Source organism: Arachis hypogaea, chromosome 5, assembly GCF_003086295.3.
Source record: "Arachis hypogaea cultivar Tifrunner chromosome 5, arahy.Tifrunner.gnm2.J5K5, whole genome shotgun sequence".
NCBI lineage: Eukaryota > Viridiplantae > Streptophyta > Magnoliopsida > Fabales > Fabaceae > Arachis > Arachis hypogaea.
In genome coordinates this window covers 13,978,332-13,999,583 of record NC_092040.1, presented here as the reverse complement: position 1 = coordinate 13,999,583, position 21,252 = coordinate 13,978,332, and the positions used below count along the sequence as shown (strand labels likewise).

Here is a 21,252-nt window from a genome sequence, read left to right as displayed (position 1 = left end):
GCATATCATCACCAAAATCACAATAATGCCACCACCTAAAGATATCAATGGTGAGGATAGAGCCGAATGAAAGCACATAGTGGATGGAGACTTTTCGATCTCAGCCACCTACAAAGCCCTTGCCAACTGGCCCCCCAACTGACAACACTTGGACCAAAATTTGGAAGTGGCAAGGACCCCAAAAAGCAAAAACCTGCCTCTGGCTAGCGATGCACAACAAACTCATCACAAATCAGAGAAAAGCCTTGATAAACCACTAATTCATGGTTTATCTTGTGCTCAATTGAGTGATTTTTATCAACTCTTTACCCACTTATTCATACTATTTGTATGGTTTTACTTTTTCCTTCCGGATTTTGTGCTATGATTAAAAACATGCTTCTTTGGGCTTTAAATTTGCTATTTTAATCCTCTCTTATTACCATTCGATGCCTTGATATGTGTGTTAAGTGATTTCAGAGATTACAGGGCAGGAATGACTTGGAGAACGGAAAGGAAGCATGCAAAAGTGGAAGGAATACAAGAAATTGAACGAACTGCAAAGCTGTCACCCTGACTCTCTCGTACTAAATCGATCATAACTTGAGCTACAGAGTTCTAAATGAAGCAGTTTCAGTTGCGTTGGAAAGCGAACGTCTGGGGCTTCGAAATGATATATAATTTGCTATGGTGCACGTACAGATAGGCGACGCTAACGCATGCTCCACGCGGACGCGTCGCAGTGATGAAAATCAGCGTGTTTGATTTCATAACCAGCGAATTCTGGGCTGTTTTTGACCCAGTTCTCAACCCAGAAAACACATATTAAAGGCTATAAAGTGAGGGAATGCATCCATTCATAAGAGAACAATTCATACAACATTCATCGTTCATAATTTTTAGTTCTTAGATGTAGTTTTTAGAGAGAGAGATTCTTTCATCTCTTTTAGGTTTTAGGATTAGGATTTCTTTTAGTCATTAGGTTAGGATTGTTTCTTCATACCAGGTTCAATATTCCTTTATTTTGACTTCTCTTCTACTTTTAGATACTTTAATGCTTTTATTTATTCATGACTTATGTTGCCAAATTGACTTATGAACTCTTCATGTTAGATTTGGATTTTTCTATTTAATGAATTTTTGAGGTATTTCAGATCTATGATTTGTTTGTTTTATTTATGATATAAATAATTTGGATTTTTCTCCTTTTGGCTTTGGTTGAGTAATTAGAGATTCTTGAGTTATCAAACTCTTTTGTTGATTGATAATTGGAAGTTGCTAATTGACTTGAATTCCACTAACTTAGTCATTCTTTGGGAATTGACTAGGACTTGAGGATTCATATTGATTTATCCACTTACCTTCATAATTAGAGGTTGACTAAGTGGGAGCAACGAGCAATTCTCATCACAATCGATAAGGATAACTAGGATAGGACTTCTAATTTTCATACCTTGTCAAGAGTTTTCTTAATTATTAATTTATTTTTCTTGTCAATTAAATTACTTGTTCCTTATTTCAAAAACCCAAAATAAAATATATCTTTTTTCATAACCAATAATAAATCATACTTCCCTGCAATTCCTTGAGAAGACGACCCGAGGTTTGAATACTTCGGTTATTTTTTTTTTTTGGTTTGCTTAAGTGACAAACAAAACTTTTGTATGAAAGGATTCTCTGTTGGTTTAGAAGCTATACATACAACGCGATTATATTTTTAAATTTCTTTACCGATAGAAAATCCGATCGTCAAAATGGCGCCGTTGCCGGAGAATTGCAAACGTGTGCCTTATTATTGATTATTGTAAATATTTGCTTTTTAATTGATTTTTTCAAAAATTTCATTAAAAAAATTTTAGATTTTTATTTTAAAATTTTTTATGGGATAAGTATTGTTTTGGTCCCTAACGTTGAGGGTCAGAATCGAAATCGTCCCTCTTGTAATTTTGGATTTTAAATCGTCCTTAACGTTTTTTCGTATTAAAATCGTCCTTTTAAATAAAATTTTTAATTTAATTCCTAAACTACCCCTATTTTAATAAATAAAATAAAATTTTAAAATAAAATAAATATAAAATAAAAAAAGAAAGAAAGGGATCACAGAAGTGGGTGGGTGGGGACTGGGGAGGGAAAGAAAGAAAGGGGGGAGGGGGGCCGAGAAAGGGGGTGGGGGAGGGTGGAGGGGGGAGAGAAGGGGGACGCCATGCCGCCACAGCGCCGCCCGCCACTTCTTCTTCTTCTTCTTCTTCCCGCCACCGCACCGCCGCCCGTTTCTTCTTCTTCTTCTTCTTCTTCTTACCGCCGACCCACCGCCGCACCGCCGTCCGCCGCTTCTTCTTCTTCTTCTGTGAATTCTGTGAATTTCTGGATTTCTTCTTCTTTTGTTGTGGAATATTATTGTTGCTGATTTGTTGATTTGTTGTTTTCTGTTTCTGCTTCTCTGTGTGGAGGTGGAGGTGGGGGTGGGGTGGGGGAAGGGAATACGGGGAGGGGGAGGGGACGGGTGGGGACGCTGGGTGGGGGTAAGGGGGAGGCAGTGAGGGGGAAGGGAGGGGATGCGGGGTGGGGGTGGGGGGAAGGGGAGGGGGAGGGGGAAGTGGAAAGGGGGAGGGGACGGCGGTGGCGTTGGTGGTAGTGTTGGTGGTGGTGGAGTGGCAGTGGGTGTTGATGATGATGATGGTGATGATGATGTTGATAATGGTGGTGGAGTGGCAGTTGGTGGTGGTGGTGATGAAAGAGGTAATTATGTTGGTAGTGGTGAGGGTATTTTTGTCCAAAAAAATTAAAATGACGATTTTAATACGAAAAAAAATATTAAGGACGATTTTAAATCCAAAATTATAAGAGGGACGATTTCGATTCTGAGCCTCAACGTTAGGGACCAAAACAATACTTATCCCATTTTTTATCTTATCTTATCTTAGTTTTAAATTTCAAAATTCAAATCTTTTTCAAAAATCATATCTTTTTCAAAATCTTATCTTATTTTATTTCAAAATCAAATTTCAAATTTCAAAATTCAAATTTCAAATTTTAAAATTCAAAATTTAATTTTCAAATTCAAAATTTAAATTTCAAAACCTCTTAATTTAAAAACTTATCTTCTCTTACCTAACTTATCTGATCTTTTCTAATCTTAAAATCAAATCTTTTTCAAACCTTTTCTCTTATCTTATTTTATTTTATTTTCTTTTGCTTGTTTATTTATTTTTGTTTTTAATTTTTATTAACTACTATGAATTCTTACCCCTTTCGCTATGAGTTTAGTTCAAATTATGTTGCAGGGAATGGACGCTATAATGAGAACACACATCAAGATTGGAACAATCAAAGATGGGAGGAGCCACAAGGATTTGATCAACCCTCATGGCAACAACCACCTCCAATGGACTATCAACAACCATTCTGTGATGCATATCATGGCAATGGCTATGGTGAGCACTCTTTTGATTATCAACAACCACCTCGATATGCCTATGAACCCCCCTCAACATAACTTTGGACTACCATACTCACAAGCCCCTTTCCACTATTCACCTCCATATGACCCTAACCCATATCCACCATACCAACCACCTAATGAGCCAAATGAACCATACATAGAACCACCCCCATTCCAACACAATTACTCTCATGAACCACCACCTCAATATACACCATCTCCTTATCATTATCAAGATGAACCACCTTCCTACCATAAACCCTTTCTCCCAACAAATGAGCCCTCCTATCCACCCCAAACCTCCATGGAGAAAGCACTTACCGATCTAAATTCTTCTATACAAGCTCTCGTCGCCCAAATTGGACCACCAAATACCTTCAACAATTAACCCTCAAGCTCTAGTGCACTTCCTTTTCAACCACAGAATGATCTCTCTATCCCATCACCACCATCCAAGGAAGAGCACCCACATCCATCAATCCAAGAGCAACATGATCCCAATGATGCTATTGACATGGAACAAGAGAGAAGGGATCATCTTTGCGAATCCATACTTCATAAGGAGCTAGAGGAGGCACTAAAGGTGAAGGTAGAAGAGACCTTTGCAGATGAAGGAGTAGTTGAAGGGAGTTGTCATAGAAAAGAAATCATCAAGGAAGAGTACGATTTTATACTTAAACAACTGGACAAAGCAGCAATTATTGAAAAGGAAAAAGTGGTTACAGACTTAGGAGATGCTGAACCTCCATGGGAAGGTCAACTCATAGAGCCTCCTTCCAAGACATTTGAAATTGATGTTGAGGAAGGTGTACAACCTCCAATACATATCATAGTTGAAAACTTGGAAGAGGTTGATCAAGAGATGGAGATTCAAGAAGAAGAGGCACAACCTCACATGCCCTTGGTGAGAAATGAAGAAGAGATTGAATTGGAAGAAAGCTACCAAGAGGAAGAAGTTGATATTGAAGAAGCTTGCAAAGATATGGAAGTTGTCAAAGAAGAGCACAAGGGAGTGGAGCTTAAAAGTTCATTAGAGACACCTCTCCCAAGGCCATTACCGTCCAACACAACATTCAAGTGGGTAAAATTCTTATCCTTGACCTTTACCTTCCCACTTGAATATGGGCTACTGGAGATGGATGATCAACTTAGAGCTCTTTGTGGCATTAAGAGTAAGAGGAAGATGGTTAGTGGTAGGCAACACAATCCTAGGTTCATTATGGTTGAAAGCTCAAAGTTTAAATGCAAAGGTTGGTGTTGAACTCAATTGAATGGGTCTAGGAAGATGTTTGGGTGCTTACATGAGAATTCTAAAGCTGAACCACCCGGATGGAAACATGATAATCAACTTGAAGACGGGTGTAGAAACAAGATTTAGGATCTAGGAATATATAAGGATCAATTTTGGGAGCTCAAAGATTGTGAACAACTCCATCAAAGCTTGAGGAATTTACTTAGTATTGATAGAGCTTATTGGAAGTCCAAGCATTGGTGCAAGTTTCAAGATGAGTTTAAGCACAAGCCGCCATGACAAGGAGCTCACCACATGTCCAACTTAAGGACTTTAACTAAAAGTGCTAGGTGAGAGACAACCCACCATGGTATGATCGTCCCTTTTTCAGTTTTAATTCTAGTGTGTTTTGTTTGTTTTTGAGTTTTGATTGGACCTGGAATCATGCATAACATTCATATTAGCATTGCATTCTGCATACTGCATTATTATTAAAAAAAATCGCACACGACACGTCAGTGTCGCTGACGCGTCCGTGTCAAAGGAGAATTAGTGATAAAAGGTGATTAAACAGAAAGTCACGCGGGAGCGTGGCTGGAGGCGTGCCTTAGGCACAACCATGCCCATGCAAACGCATCGCTGACGCGTCCGCATCATTTTGAAAAATAGCCTCCCACGCGTGCGCGTCACCCACGCGACCGCGTGCCCCTGCAAAATCGATGTAAATGGGTGTATGGCAGAGAGTTATGGTGGAGTAGGGCTGGAATGGTGCTGGAAGCACCAGCCCTACCACACGAATGCGCGCCCCACGCGGCCGCATCATTTTCAAAATATGGCCATTCACGCGTGCGTGTCACCCACGTGCACGTGTCACCCAAATTTTTGGCAATGTGCGTTTAGAACAGAGAGTTGTGTGTATACGAGGCTACACTCGCGCCAATAGCACAAATCAGGTCACGCACACGTGTCCGCGTCACCTGAACTTATCACCTACCACGCGATCGCGTGACCCACTCATTCGCGTCACATGCGACGCACAACTAATCCACCTCAGCGCCAGATATCTTCTCTTTGATCCCCCAATCTTAGTTCTTTATTCTTTCTTCTTTCTACTCTCTTCTTTCTTCTTCCCCCATCTCATCCTTATTCCCTTTCTTTTCTTCTATTCATTACATTTGCATACTCGCATTCATGGCATTTTAACTTCATTGTTTCTTCTCCCTTTCTTTTCTACACTTGTTGTTTTCACATTGGTGTTAAAATTCTCTTACTCAAATGTTACATATCTTTTGTATTATTTTGGGTGCACCTTAACTTGTTTGCTATTTAGTTGACATGCCATTCGCTTCTATTGTTTTATCACTTGCATGTTGTAGCTACCATGTAATTGAGAACCTTATTTGGAATTAGCTTCCGCCTATGTTCTATTTGCTTTGATATCGTTGTTATAGGATTAATTTTTCCTCTTTTTCTCTCCTTTTAGGCTGGCCACCAAAGAGGGGTACAGGAAGAGTCTACATGGGGTGACAAAAAAAAGTCCACCTGCACAATCATTGGAGAAAAGCATCAGTTGGAGCCACCCGTCCACTTGTACATCTCAGCATGTACCGAGGACGGTGCAATCTTTAAGTGTGGGGAGGTCGATACCAATCTCTACGGGTTAGTACCTTCCTGTCTCAACACCAATGTTTAAATTTTCTTTGTTAAATTAGTTGTTGTAATTGCATGTTTGTTTGATTTTGTGCATATTTTACTACTTGGTTGAAGTAATATTTTCTTTTTCAAGAAAATTTTTATAGGATTTCACTAATTTAAATTAAGCTTTTTGAAAAACTTGTTTGAAGAAATTTTATTTTGGAACATGGTTTAGAGCTCGAACACACAAAACCTATGAGATTTTTGAGCTTATTTGAATTGGTTGCATTTTATCAACCAATATTTTATTTTTTGTGTGTTTTTTCTCTCTAAAATTGTGATCTTTGTCTTGCTTAATTCTATATTTTCATTGTTTGATGTATGCATGCACTTATATGATTAAGGCCTTATTTCACTAAGCTTACATACCCATATGGCCTTAACCTTTCATTATCTTTTGCAAACCAATTTGAGCTTATTTTACCCCTTTTATTCTTTACTTTAGCACATCATTAACTCTAAGCAGAAAATAATAATGTTCTTAAGTTGAATCCTTGGTTAGCTTAGATTAGTGAGAGTACTCATGAATTAAGTGTGGGGAAAGTGGGTTTGGAAATATTTGGTTTGAGAATTGGGTGTTGTGTATTCTTGTGAAAATGTGCAAAACAATAATTGAGCATATATTCTTGCATTCAATAATTTAATCATATGCATTGAGAAAATTAGAAAAAAAATAATAAAATAAAAAAAAGAGAAGAAAAAGAGAAAAAGAAAAGAAAAAAAAAGAGCAAATAATAAAAAGGGGACAAAACGTCCCAAAGTACATGGTAAAAGTAATGCATATGAGTTGTACTTAAATTTGGGATGCATGAATATGTGGTAAACATAGTTAATGGGCAGTTAGATCTTGTATTGTGATTACATGGATTGTCTTAAGTTAGGTGAAAAAAGTTTAAGTTAATTAAGGATTCAGATTTTAGTCCACTTGGCCAAATATAATCCTACCTTGACCCTAACCCCATTACAACCCTTAAAACACCTCTTGATATGTGTATCGGTGCATTAATATTTTGTTGATTGGTAGAAGAAGAGCAAGTCTTAGAAAGCAAGGTTAGTAGAGACTTGAGAGAATCGAACCTTAAACACCTGAACGATTAGAGTGTATACACTTCCAGTGAGGGTTCGATGCTCGATTCTTTGTTCCCGGCTTTCACGAGCTATTTTCTTTTGCAAGTTTACATGTACCTTATTTTATGATTTGAATTAGTGAGGTCCAGTTCATATTTATTCTTGAAAGATTTGTTTACTTTTAACCAAGTAGGTAGAAACATTCTGCATGTAGTTGCATTCATATAGATAGGTTGCATTTCATACATTCTACCATTCCTCTACACTCTTTATAACTTCTCTTGAGCTTAGCATGAGGATATGATAATGTTTAAGTGTGGGGAGGTTGATAAACCACTATTTCATGGTTTATCTTGTGCTCAATTGAGTTGTTTTTATCAACTCTTTATCCACTTATTCATACTATTTGCATGGTTTTACTTTTTCCTTCCAGATTTTGTACTATGATTAAAAACATGCTTCTTTGGGCTTTAAATTTGCTATGTTTAATCCTATTTTATTACCATTTTATGCCTTGATATATGTGTTAAGTGATTTCAGAGATTACAGGGCATGAATGGCTTGGAGAACGGAAAGGAAGCATGCAAAAGTGGAAGGAATACAAGAAATTGAAGGAACTGCAAAGCTGTCATCCTGACCCTCTTGTACTAAATCGATCATAACTTGAGTTACAAAGTTTCAAATGAGACAGTTCTAGTTGCGTTGGAAAGCTAGCGTCCGGGGCTTCGAAATGATATATAATTTTCTATAGTGCCCATACAGCTAAGCGATGCGAACGCGTGCTCCACGCGGACACGTCGCAGTGACAAAAATCAGTGTATTTGATTTCATAACCAGTGAATTCTGGGCTGTTTTTAACCCAGTTCTCAGCCCAGAAAAACACATATTAGAGGCTATAAAGTGGGAGAATGCATCCATTCATAAGAGAACAATTCATACAACATTCATCATTCATAATTTTTAGTTCTTAGATGTAGTTTTTAGAGAGAAAGGTTCTCTCCTCTCTCTTAGGTTTTAGGATTAAGATTTCTTTTAGTCATTAGGTTAGGATTGTTTCTTCATACCAGGTTCAATATTCCTTTATTTTGACTTCTCTTCTACTTTTAAATACTTTAATGATTTTATTTATTCATGACTTATGTTGCCAAATTGGCTTATGAACTCTTCATGTTAGATTTGGATTTTCTATTTAATGAATTTTTGAGGTATTTCAGATCTATGATTTGTTTCTTTTATTTATGATATAAATAATTTGAATTTTTCTCCTTTTGGCTTTGGTTGAGTAATTAGAGACTCTTGAGTTATCAAACTCTTTTGTTGATTAATAATTGGAAGTTGCTAATTGACTTGAATTCCACTAACTCTAGTCCTTCTTTGGGAATTGACTACGACTTGAGGATTCATATTGATTTATCCACTTACCTTCATAGTTAGAGGTTGACTAAGTGGGAACAACGAGAAATTCTCATCACAATCGATAAGGATAACTAGGATAGGACTTCTAATTTTCATACCTTGCTAAGAGTTTTCTTAATTATTAATTTACTTTTCTTGTCAATTAAATTACTTGTTCCTTATTTCAAAAACCCAAAATAAAATATATATTTTTCCATAACTAATAATAAATCATACTTCCCTGCAATTCCTTGAGAAGACGACCCGAGGTTTGAATACTTTGGTTATTTATTTTTATTGGGTTTGCTTAAGTGACAAACAAAACTTTTGTACGAAAGGATTCTCTGTTGGTATATAAGCTATAGTTTCAACGCGATTATATTTTTAAAATTCTTTATCGATAGAAAATCCGATCGTCAAGCCCGCATTTTCGGAGGAGATGGCAAATGCCAACCCTGCAAAGAACAACAAGAAGATTTGATTCACACATTTAGAGATTGCCAAAGAGTCTCTAGAACCTGGATTCGTCTCATCAAGTCTAAGAAATTACCTATTTTCTTCCAAACCAATTGGGAGGAATGGCTCAATTTAAATTTTCAGAACAACCTCTCACCAGATCCAAAACAGAACTGGATGGACATGTTCATCGTTACATGCTAGAAAAATTAGAGCTAGAGGAACAGAGAGACAATGCACGAACAGGAATACCAAAGGCCGCCGCAACCTTGGACTGAAATAATAAAAAATTATTGAGATTAGGGAAGCGGCTCAGAGAAGAAGATATCTACCAATGCTGAAGAGAAAGGAAGAGATTCATATCAATTGGGACCCACCCCCTCCTAGTTAGGTCACCCTCAACACCGACGACAGTATACATGGAATAGAGAGAATAGCCAGTTGTGGAGGGCTTTTAAGATATGAGAATGGAAGATGGATCGGGGGATTTTCATACCACATAGGCTCTTGCACGATTTTTGAGACAGTGTTATGGGGATTGATCAAGGTCTAAAGATGCATGGACCATTGGGATAAGAAAGCTCATTCTGGAGTGTGACTCTCAGACTGTCATATCTATTTTGAATAGTCAAAAGAAGTTACACAAGCACCCTAATTCCTTAGTTAGAAGCATACACAGATGGAAGCAGAGAGATTGAAATGTTTATTTTGTTAATATCTACTGAGAAAGTAATAGATGTGCTGATTGCCTATGTCGAAAGAGCATCAATTTAAATCAAGGATTTCACTTTTGGGATTCGCCTTCTACAGAGCTTATCCAACTCCTAGCTGATGATAGAAGGGAAACTTCTTTACCACGAGTAGTTTGTACCTAGTTTTTCCTTTTCTGGCCAATAGCCCCGTCTTAATACTAAGAAAAAAAAAAGCATAAAATGTTAAATAAGAAAATTAATGTAAAAACTAATAATTGGAAGGGTAAAATACTAAATTGGTCCCCTACGTTTGGCATAATTCTGTTTTGGTTCTTAAAGTTTAAAGTGTCCTTTTTGAATCCAAAAAAGTTTCATTTAGCTTTAATGTAGTCCTACCATGAGATCAAAATTAAATAATTAACAGAATGTCCTATATGACAGCAGTATAAGAACAAGATCGATAATCTGGATAACAAGTACAAGCTCTATAGGCACAAAATAAACCGTTGATGCATCAATATATTTATTTATCATTGTTCTTACAATTTAAATGAAATATTTTCTAAGAACTAAGTAGAATGATAAATAAATGTATTGATGCATCCACGGTTGATGTTGTGTCTCTGGAGCTTGTCCTTATTCTCCAAATTATCGATCTTATTCTTGTACTGCTGTCATGTAGGACATCCCGTTAATTATTTAACTTTGACCTCATGGTGGGACTAAATTGAAGCTAAATGAAATTTTTTTGGATTCAAATAAGACACGTTAAATCTTAAGAAAAAAAAATAGGATTACACCTAAACATAGGGGATAAATTTAATACTTTACCCTAATTAAAAAGTAATTAAAGTAGGTCTATACGCTTCTATAATCTATAGCATAAGTTTTTAAATTTTAAAGTGATGAATTTCGTTAATGGCAATAGCAAGTGTTCATACCTGTTCCAAAAACATAAAGTCAGATCCAATAAGAATAAAGGCCCACTCAAAAAGGGTAGTCTTTACCATATACCCGACCTCTTTAAGGAGGCCGGCCACGACATAAGGGACCAATTTTTCTTATCCAAATAAGTAACTGCCTCTTCGAACTCCTATCATCTCTATCTCCACCAAAAAATATATCTTAACAAACTCCTAAGATAAAGAGAACGGTTATCCATCAATAAAGGTGGAACTACTCTAAAAAATGTGGTTATCAACTCTACTATAAATACACTGACACTCCTCAAGTATATTCACGTTCTAACCTACTAAAAAACCTGCTTAAAACTCTTGCTTATTTAAGTATCGGAGTCTCTTGCTGGTACCACCCTCACTTCCTCACGAAAAACTCGGACAGCGATACTTTGGCTTAAGAACAAGTTGCCTCGCAAAGGGTCTGTACCTCACTTTTAGGTTCAAATTAACGTTTCAGACAACCTTCGAAATAGCAAGCATTATTCATCATAGAAGAAATCAAATATAACAAAATAAATAAATTATTTTTATAAAAATATATTCAAATAAATTAATAATTTTAATATCAATATATATTATATTAAATAATTTAATAATATATATTAAATTATCTACCAATTATTATCTTGAGATGAATACTTCTTCATACAATAATAATACAGGTTGAATAGTAAATGTAGTCTAATTAAATATATTTAAGATACATTCATGTTAAGGACACAATAATTTAAAATTATTTAATTTAATTTAATATTCATAATTATATATATAATATCTAAAATAATATACTTAATATTATATATTTATTTTAATAAAAATTAATAAATATAAAATAAAATAATTTTAAAATGATTTAAACTAATTTTTATTTTCTTCTAAACATTTTTTTAAAATAAGCTAATTGGTAATTGCAGAGAAGATAAAATTAGAAGTGTGTCCCAAAGCATCAAGTTTGAAGAAGCATAGATAATAGTGGAACACGTGTGCTACTACATTACCACCAGTCAAGTACTCAACTTCCATAATGAGTTGCTGAAGTGCAAATCCAAACTTACTGCATCTCTTCTTCTTCTTCTTGTTCTTGTTCTTCTCCAATGGCACTGAATTCATTGACTCCGCTTTCCACAGGCTGTCTTCACGCATCCAAGACTTGCAATGTACACCAATCTTATTTCCATCCAAAGGGAGCTTTTAAAGTTGTCTGTGAAATGAAGAGAAACACAGAACCCAGGAGGAAGTGGGGGAAACTGGTTTCGGCCACGTTGGCAGCGGCAGTTATTGCCTTCAGCTCTGACATGTCTGCCCTTGCTGATCTCAACAAATTCGAGGCCGAAATGAGGGGTGAATTCGGCATTGGATCCGCTGCTCAGTATGGTTCTGCCGACCTCAGGTTCCTGAATCCTTTCCTTGCTTTTTAAATCTCGGGTTGCTTGTAGTCAAAACTATAGTCGCCTAATTCTTTTGTTCATTACTTTTAGGAAAGCAGTGCATGTGAATGAAAATTTCAGGTAATTTCAAAGTAGTTATTCAATTTATTCCCAGTGTAAAATTGTACAACGTGTCCTCTATTCATGATCATTCTAAATTACTGACTGATACAGAAGAGCCAATTTCACAGCTGCTGATATGAGAGAATCTGATTTTAGCGGTTCAACCTTCAATGGTGCATATCTTGAGAAAGCTGTTGCATACAAGGCTAATTTTACAGGTATAAGCTTGGATATGAATATCTATGGAGCATTAGTTTCTCTGCAGAACTTCCAAAATTTAGTGACTATAGTTTTGTTACATTTCCCTTGGACATTTTTCAGGTGCCGATTTAAGTGACACTTTGATGGATCGAATGGTAACTAACACCTCAAATTAATTACTTCTATGCATTAGTTGGTTTGATTATATGTGGTTTTGCTTGTCCGGGGAGTACAGGTTCTTAATGAAGCCAATTTCACAAATGCTATTCTCCTTAGAACAGTGCTGACACGGAGTGACCTTGGAGGTGCCATCATTGAAGGTGCTGACTTCAGTGATGCTGTGTTGGACCTTCCACAAAAGCAGGTACACCAATTATTGTTTGGTCTCTGGTACCTACATTGCTTGATATTTAACTATGTTACAACTGTTTGATGAACTTAATGTTGTGGTGTAGGCTTTATGCAAGTATGCAAGCGGCACAAATCCTGTAACAGGAGTAAGCACAAGATTAAGCTTGGGTTGTGGCAACAAACGACGAAATGCATATGGCAGCCCGTCGTCTCCCCTGTTAAGTGCTCCACCACAGAAACTGCTTGATCGAGATGGTTTCTGTGATGAAGCAACTGGCCTTTGTGATGCAAAGTAGTTGCACGCATTTGGCCATATGTTTTAAGAGACTATGAATGAGGCATCTCTATGCAGAGCATATCCTCCTGAAACCAACTCACGCCTACACTGATTGATCTTTGGGCAGAACCTGTTTGTGATCCCTGTTTTTCTCCCTGTAAGATAACAGATATATTTGCTAATTTGGGGAGAATATAAAGTTCTCCTGTGTTTTGGTCACACGATTTCTCATGCATATCACATAATACTTATATATAACTTGAAGATCAATTTGTGTATAATTTTTGTCTTACAATTTGCAATGGGCATGGACATAGAGTGATTTCGTGCATAGTGCAGCAGACACTAATCACCACTAATATTATATGTAAAAACTGCTCAAGACATTGATGCAGAAAAAAGCAGAACTGATAAACTATTTACTGATTGATCCTCACAGTCTTCACAAAGTCCATGGCTTCTTTTTTGTTTACCTCATCCTTTGGACAAAAAAGTATATCCACCATGTTATGATAGTCTTAGCTTCGGTAGCATTTTTTCGGGGTGATTAGAGAGGTCTTAGAAGCCAGCCAAGTTCAACTTGCGGGGAAAGCAACTTATGGTCAAGACATTAATGCAAGAGAATACTACCGTGATAACATCTTTATATGAAGATGATATTCTAAATTTTTAGATAATTAATTAAATATATTTGGTCATATTAAACTGCCTAATGGTCCACAATATTATCTTTATGTAAAGATGTCATTACAGAAATATTCTCCGAAATATAATCCAATTCTAATTAGAGCCCACAATTATACAAAACTAGAGGTGAACCTTCCATCTATCCCTACTCGTAACCCAAGCTTTGAACTAATCTCTAATTAACGAATCAATCATGTTGCTTGCAATTTACTCTTCCTTTTGTCCTAGTCATCTAAATATTAGATATATCGCCACATCAATCATGTTGCTAGCTGTAGAATTTTTGTAAATATGATACTAATTTCACGCAAATAAACAGTGCATCTCAATACAGTGTTTGATACAGTATATAACAAAACATTTCCATTACTGTATAGTGCTCAATGAAACTTTTTCATCCTCCATGTTCAAGTCACCTAAGTTAATATCTGGCATTAGAAATTAATAATAAGATATCTGAGGGTTTTCATAAGAGGTTAGTGGAGCCCGAACAAAGAGAATAGAGTGAATTAACAACAATGATGAAGGGAGAATAGCCTGTCCCACTCCTCCACCTTCCCCAGCAGTGCACTCCGGTCCATGGAATGTTCCCCTTTGGCCATACAGCTCCTTGCTCATGGTTTTCAAAAAGCAATTTGGATTATTATTGGACCACCTCATCTAATCCACGCCTGAAATCTAATGTTATCTTGGGTTTCCATCTCCATGCCGCTTTTATCTCTTAAAAAGTTGGTTCTGTTTTCACTTGGTATATATACATGTAACGTGTCCAATTTGTGTCAAACATTTGACGAGGATGGAATCTAATAAGTTTGTCTTTAACCAAATTCAGACAAGAAAAGCAAGCATCTTTTATTTTATTAATCGTTTTATTAGAAGGAAACATAATAAGCAGAGTATGTGTGGAAGTGGGAGGTTTACTTTGGTTTTTGGGGAAGTAATTATATAAAGAATGTTATGCGTGATGTTGCATAATGTAAATATGGCCGCCGCACATGGTAAAAAAATGGTGCTAGCTTAGCATGTGTGGATTATTAAAATGCTCTTTTAACAAACCCCGGCCCCATTATTACTCACACATTCCGCATGTCAATGCGCATGGTGTGCTGCTAGTTTACTTTTTAATTTTTATGCAAGGAGAACGCGACCGATGATTGACCTAGCTAGCTAATTCTATGATAAACACTATATATTGAGTCAAATTAAAGGAGTAACTTTGTCTTAATTTCTTGATAATTTTTAGTTGCTGCAGATGGCTACAGTAGTGGAAGTATTACGATATTAAGTTGATGGAAGCACGCCTAATCATTATGTCGTGCCATTGCATTGCATTGCTCTACTACTCTATCTTCACTCCGACACCCCCACATAAAAAGGGCTACTTGTTTCCCTTAAATCACATTCAGCCAAACCTCTCCATTATCATCATGATGAGGTGCTTAATGAATGTTTTAATTTGCCTTCATACTGCTCCTATGGGTATATATAAACCATGCATTATCAAAGTTTGAACATACGCTACCTCAGCACTAGTGGAGCATCCCTCCAACTCCTCCTCCTCCTCCTCCTTCACTGAGTTAGCTATGACACTAGTTAGCTAATTTACAGCTGAATTTGCATGCATCCACATGCAGGTACGTTATCTCCTATTTACAAAGACTCACTACATATCACTTCATTCTTTTACCAAGAAAAGTATAATAAATCCACTTGGCTATAAGGCGCAAATTGTTGGCTTAGGTTTCAAGACTTTACAATTGCCGGTTCATGGAGAATCAAATAATGAGCTCCAGGTACATATACAATTATTAATTGATCGAGACTACATGTGTATACAAATTTAATGAGTAATAAATGCAATTAAACTACATATATATAATGAAGAAACCAGTTTAACATCAACAGACACACTTAAATTTAGCATCTGGTGGATGATGATAGTCATTCATACAGCACAAAATAAAGGTTCAACAATAAGAATATTTAATACGACGTTTGGGCGTATTATGTACACAAACTCGGAGCAATGCCTTGTTTTTCTTTTTTTTTCCATAGAGCTAAAACTGTACTTAATTGCTATATATAATTAGTATGCATATTCTAGTTACTATATATAATATAATAATATTGACTTCAATTCCACAGGTGAATATCGCAGTTACTGGAGGCAGACGTTGAAACATAGTCGTCCTGAGGCGCCATTTCCTGCTTCGTGGATCCATTTGGAAGCACAGTAGTAGCAACATGTTGTTCATCAGCCATGCTGCAGGTTTCCTTGGAAGCCTGATCTTGATCTTGACTCATGAGTTGAGAAGCAACAAATTTGTCAAGCACTCTCCAATCCGTGACTTGGTCCACCACTACTGCTTGCTCAATATTGCTACCGTAAAGCAAGTGAAGTTGTTGCTGAATGCGTTCAGATGAATAGGACTGCAAAGCACTAGTACTACTAGTTCCATTATTGTTGTTGTTGTTTTCGGCGTAGGCATAGGGTGCAATAACGGGGCTGCCGCAACTCAAAACTTGATTAGGGCTCTCAAGGTGTGGAAGTTGGAGAAAAGCATCATTGGTGTTGTATTGGAATTGATGAAGCTCGTGCTTGCAGGGATAGTGAGTGGATGGAGATCCTTGCATGAAGGGAAGTTGATCATCATAGTCTACCACGTTGCGTAGCGTGGGCATCCGCTTCTTGAAGACTCTGCACACAACCCAGCCATCTTCCTGATTGGAGTCAAGACGATACTCGTGCATGATCCAGTTTGATTTGAGGCCATTGGGAGCTCGTCCTTTGTAGAACACAAGAGTCTTTCTCATACCAACGAGGCAATGGCTTGAGCTTGAGTATATGGCTTTGTCTCTTCCCGTGGCTTTCCAGAATCCTGCCTTTGTAGCTCTATTGGTGCGAGTCCCTGTTGGGTACTTCTTATCTTTATGGCTAAAGAAGTACCATTCATTTTCATCATCGCTTCCTATTTTGCATATTTCTGCATGCATCTCACTCCAGTTATAATTCATTTCTATCTACTAATGTATGTTAGTGGTTCTCATACGTACCTTGAAGATCCCATGGCTCAATTTTATAGAGATCCACATCTTTTATCACATCCAGATCAATCCTTTTCGAAGCTATCTTTTTCCTCAGGTAGTAATCAACAAGTTCTTCATCCGTAGGATGGAACCGAAACCCAGGAGGAACATGTGAAAATGCGTTCATTTCAAACCTCCTGCATTTCAATAAATCATATCACTTCCGTTAGTTGTAAAATTTCAGCAAAATTTCTGTGTATTAATGTGTTATTAGCCACGTAATTTAATTTGTGTTTATTAATGTGTTATTTTACATATTTTTAAATTGTATTATATATTTTAACATGTATTTTATATAAGTGATTGATTATTGATAATTGTTTTTTTTTTTTTGCAAATAATAACATGATGTACATATGTATATACGTATTGTGTGGTAGATTTCACAGGAATATGTTAAATTCTGTAATAACAGTTTTAAAATAAAGATGAAGAACAGCAACAGCTAGTAGTGTTGACTGTATTTGATAGGGTTTAATTCGAAGGAATCTTCTGATGGCTGAATTCGATTTGTGCTTACAAGTTAGAAGTTTAACAAAGAGGAAAAAAGATATGACAGTAGTGTTGAATGGAAGTTCACGGTTAAAAATTGAAATAAAAAAAAAAGTTCAACAACAGCAAAGGACAAGAAAATGAAGAATAGAAGATAATAACATATATAATTGTTGATAATTGATGTTCCCCTTTAGATACTGTTGCTATATACAAACACTATAGAATTAATATAGAAGGATGGAAAAATCAACCGTAAACAATTACGGCCTCGTCAGCTAATAAAATTTCTCCAAAACATACAACTCCATTAGATTTAGGGTTTGATTATATAGCATCAAATATTTACCCTATTTGAAGCCAACCCTACAGCAAAATTGGTAGAGCACTCAAGCATTTCACGCACGTACGTAATGGCTTACAGCATAGTTTGCTAAAATCCCTAAGAGAAGAGGCGATGTTACTGACTTAAGAACTGATGACTGATCATTCAAACATATATAAAAACGGTTTGGGAAAACCTAATGATCATGGCATCTATCACAGGCAGGTAAACTAAAGCTAGCATGGTTGTTTTGCGGTCGAATGAATAAGCAAAGAGATCAATATCTGTCGGGTGCAAATTAAAACCAGAACAAAGGGAATAATAAATAAATAAATAAATAAAAAGCTGAAGTAAAGCACATGAATCACGGTAGGTGTAGAACACACAAATTCCAACCGAAACACACAGATCGAAGTCATGTCAAAGATTTTAATTATGTCATGTTTTCATCAGTCTTTTATTGTTGTCTCTTTTTGTTTTTTGGACTTATGCTGGTTGACTTGAATTATTAAAAGAAACAAACCAGTAATATTTTCTCTCGTCATGCCTTAAGAATATAGATAGAGATACTCACATAATAATATGCTAAAGTAGATATGCATTATATATAATGAGAACAAGTTTAAAGAACAACCTTAGCTTGATATATCTTGCACCTAAGAACTCCAAGTAGAATCGCTGTACGTAGATCTGTTGTATATGAAATTAACCAAACTTTTCTTTACGTGGTATAACTTGATGGGATATTTCTCTATCGATAAGAATCCTTTTAAATCAATATATATAACCCAAGTCTTTGTAAGAGCTACTTCCAGAAATTGCACCAAAAAACAGCAATGGAATGAACAGGATGGGGACAAGAGAACAGAAAAAGTGGTAATTAATGAGAGCAACTAAAAGTGATCCTCGGGAATTGAAGTGGATCACGGCCTTGTGCACTCAAGAATGATGGAGGTGATGAGATAGATCCCGAGGATCCTTAGCTTCAAAAAGAGAAGTAAAAGGAAAAAGAAAGAAAGGTTGGTTCGTTCAGGGAATGGGAGAATGAAGAAGAGGTAGGGTTAAATAGGAAGTAAAACACCAAGAAACAAATATATAAATTTAAAGAATAAAGAATGATCCCTCTCAAAAGTTTTTCTCTCTCCTTATCGATGTATTGAGTTGGAGCTAGATTACTGGAAAAGCTTTCAGTTCATAAAAGTGTGGCGCTAGAGAGAGAGAGAGGAATCTCTCTCCACCCACCAGCAATTGATGGTGACGAGAAAAGAATGATGTGGTGTTAACGTTTCAGAGGGCCAGCATGGGACCCCAGAAAGAGAATGAAGAGATTATAGATGATATAATAAACAATAATGAGAGAGAGTGAAAGAGAATGAATATATATGATCCATGTAGCATAGCATAGATCAACTCATCAAATGCTGAACCACGAATGCACATTTTCTTTTCTAATAAAAGGGACCAAGTGTTGATATATTCAGACATGTGAGCGAATAAAATTCAGTTGATGATATGCTGAAATTTTCCCAATATCTAATCATCAATGGAGTTTTATTTCTCTTCATCATTACTACCCATTTTATTTCATCTCACTTTAAACAAAGTTTTGGGTTTAAATTATGTGAACATCTAAATTAAACAAATTCTCAGCAACTAGGATTTAATACCTTCAATTAAATAAAGAATAAGCATGCAGTTTATAGAAAAATGCTGGACATCCTCCCTGGCATCAAAATTTTAAAAAACCTTGCGTTTTTTAACATTTTTACATCGCATTTGGTGTATAAGATCACATTTTGATTTATATATTTATTTATTGTTCAGCATGCCTTCTTTTTTGTTTAGTATTTGTTATAATAATTGCAACACAGGTACTATATATGATGTACAGTTCTTCTAGATGGATCACAATAATGCTTTATCCTTAAATAAATGCTAAAAATATGCAGTATATAATTTTTTAGTAGTAATTATAAATGAAATTGTAAAAGGGAAGATTCATCATACCAATTAAACAAAAAGGTAACAAACTTCTAGTACACTCATCATCAACATTAAAGTTAATTTGTCTCAAATTCCGTGTTGAGCATTTTTTTTTTTTGGGGAACTCTTTATTTATATGTATGCGTTGCTGAGTAGCATATCCCATATATAATATATGCCTTGTTCTGATATAGTATTAACCTAATATTGTTAATTTATATCCTAATAAGCATTACTTGATTATTGTTGATCAAAGTTCTCTAATATAATTTAGTTAGGCTTGATAATTATAATTATTAGCATATACTACCAGCCTTCCAGTGGTTGGACGTTGCATTAGCTAGCTAGCAGCTTGTTATATGTTGAGTGTGGTGTGTTACATTATATTGACATATTTATGTGCATTGCGGCATGAGGATGAGGGAAAAAAAGCGCAAATAAATTAGTGAGAGACAAGACAAGAAAGAGGAGTATAGTATATAGTATTTATTATTTAAGGGTTTAGTAAAATAATAATTGGTTTTCAGTTGGAGCAACCGCACGCGGCCTCTGGTTGGTTGGTCCGCAATATAGTATATAAAAAATTAAGCCTTTTATTAAATTGTATAATTAAATCTGTTGTTAAAGCTTCCACGAGTTGGACCCACCAAGCGACCGACCATAGACAATACGAAAGTGACTCCTCTCCAAATACATACACCCGGGTCTCCACAGCTGAAGAGCGGTGGCTGCACTTTTTGTTGACTTCCAATTGAAAGATGACACGTGGAGGAAAGTGTTTGGCACGTGAAGTGAAGACACACGCTGGAGTGGATAAGCTGAGTTATATAGTATTCAAAAAGGTAATAACTAGATGCGAAAATAATTTAATTAAGTTTTTTTTAAAAAAAAATTTAAATAATAAATAATTATATTAAAAATAATTTATAAATAAATTATTTTGTATTTGAATTTTTAGTTTTAAAAATATTTATTTTATTAAAATATGATAAAAAATAGTAGTATTAGAAGAGAAGTCATTTTTTTAACTTCTCTATAAATTTTTAAATAACTTCTTAGAAAATTACAATTTAGTTTTCAAAATTACACCAGACATTAATACTACTACTTTTTATAAGTCAAAAACTGAAAAAATTTACTTTTAAAACTTTCCAAACGAGTCCAAAATCTCTAAAGTGGTCTTTTAGATTCGATCTATGCACTAATTTGATTCTTGAAATTTTAATTGCACTAATTTAAACCTCCAGATTAGTCCCTCAACTAATTTCTAACATGAGTCAATAGCCAAACTGTCAATGTGGCACCACTACTGTCACGTGGCATCATCACTCACTTCACCTCATCATCATCTTCTTTTTCATCTCTCTCCCTCTTCTTTTTCCACCCTCCACCACCTCTCCCTCTCCTTCTCACCTTCCACCACTTTCTGTTACAAGTTTCTT

The 21,252-nt window shown here is 35.8% G+C and overlaps 2 protein-coding genes and 1 long non-coding RNA gene across 4 annotated transcripts; 2 read left to right on the top strand and 1 right to left on the bottom strand.

Annotated features, from left to right (window-relative positions):
- Positions 1 to 11,824: 11,824 nt before the first annotated feature.
- LOC112800893 (thylakoid lumenal protein TL20.3, chloroplastic) lies at positions 11,825 to 13,506 on the top strand. Of its 2 annotated transcripts, none has more exons than XM_025843341.3 (6): positions 11,825 to 12,307; positions 12,396 to 12,425; positions 12,519 to 12,625; positions 12,729 to 12,763; positions 12,844 to 12,972; positions 13,064 to 13,506. In XM_025843341.3, exons 1-6 carry the CDS (start codon positions 12,012 to 12,014, stop codon positions 13,253 to 13,255), a joined length of 789 nt encoding a protein of 262 aa, XP_025699126.1. In that variant the 5' UTR covers positions 11,825 to 12,011; the 3' UTR covers positions 13,256 to 13,506. The 2 variants fall into 2 exon arrangements, with proteins under 2 accessions (XP_025699126.1, XP_072092840.1); XM_072236739.1 differs by having other exon boundaries at positions 11,866 to 12,307; positions 12,536 to 12,625.
- A 1,727-nt stretch (positions 13,507 to 15,233) lies between these two features.
- Positions 15,234 to 17,327, top strand: LOC140184666 (uncharacterized). Its single transcript, XR_011881827.1, has 3 exons — positions 15,234 to 15,557; positions 15,645 to 15,716; positions 16,069 to 17,327. It is a non-coding gene; the product is annotated as an uncharacterized lncRNA (long non-coding RNA).
- LOC112800892 (NAC domain-containing protein 7) lies at positions 15,815 to 17,138 on the bottom strand. The gene is made up of 2 exons (XM_025843340.3): positions 16,978 to 17,138; positions 15,815 to 16,907 (listed from the first exon to the last, which is right to left on the bottom strand). The coding sequence occupies exons 1-2, from the start codon at positions 17,135 to 17,137 to the stop codon at positions 16,057 to 16,059; spliced, it is 1,011 nt and encodes a 336-aa protein (XP_025699125.1). The 5' UTR covers position 17,138; the 3' UTR covers positions 15,815 to 16,056.
- Positions 17,328 to 21,252: the final 3,925 nt, after the last annotated feature.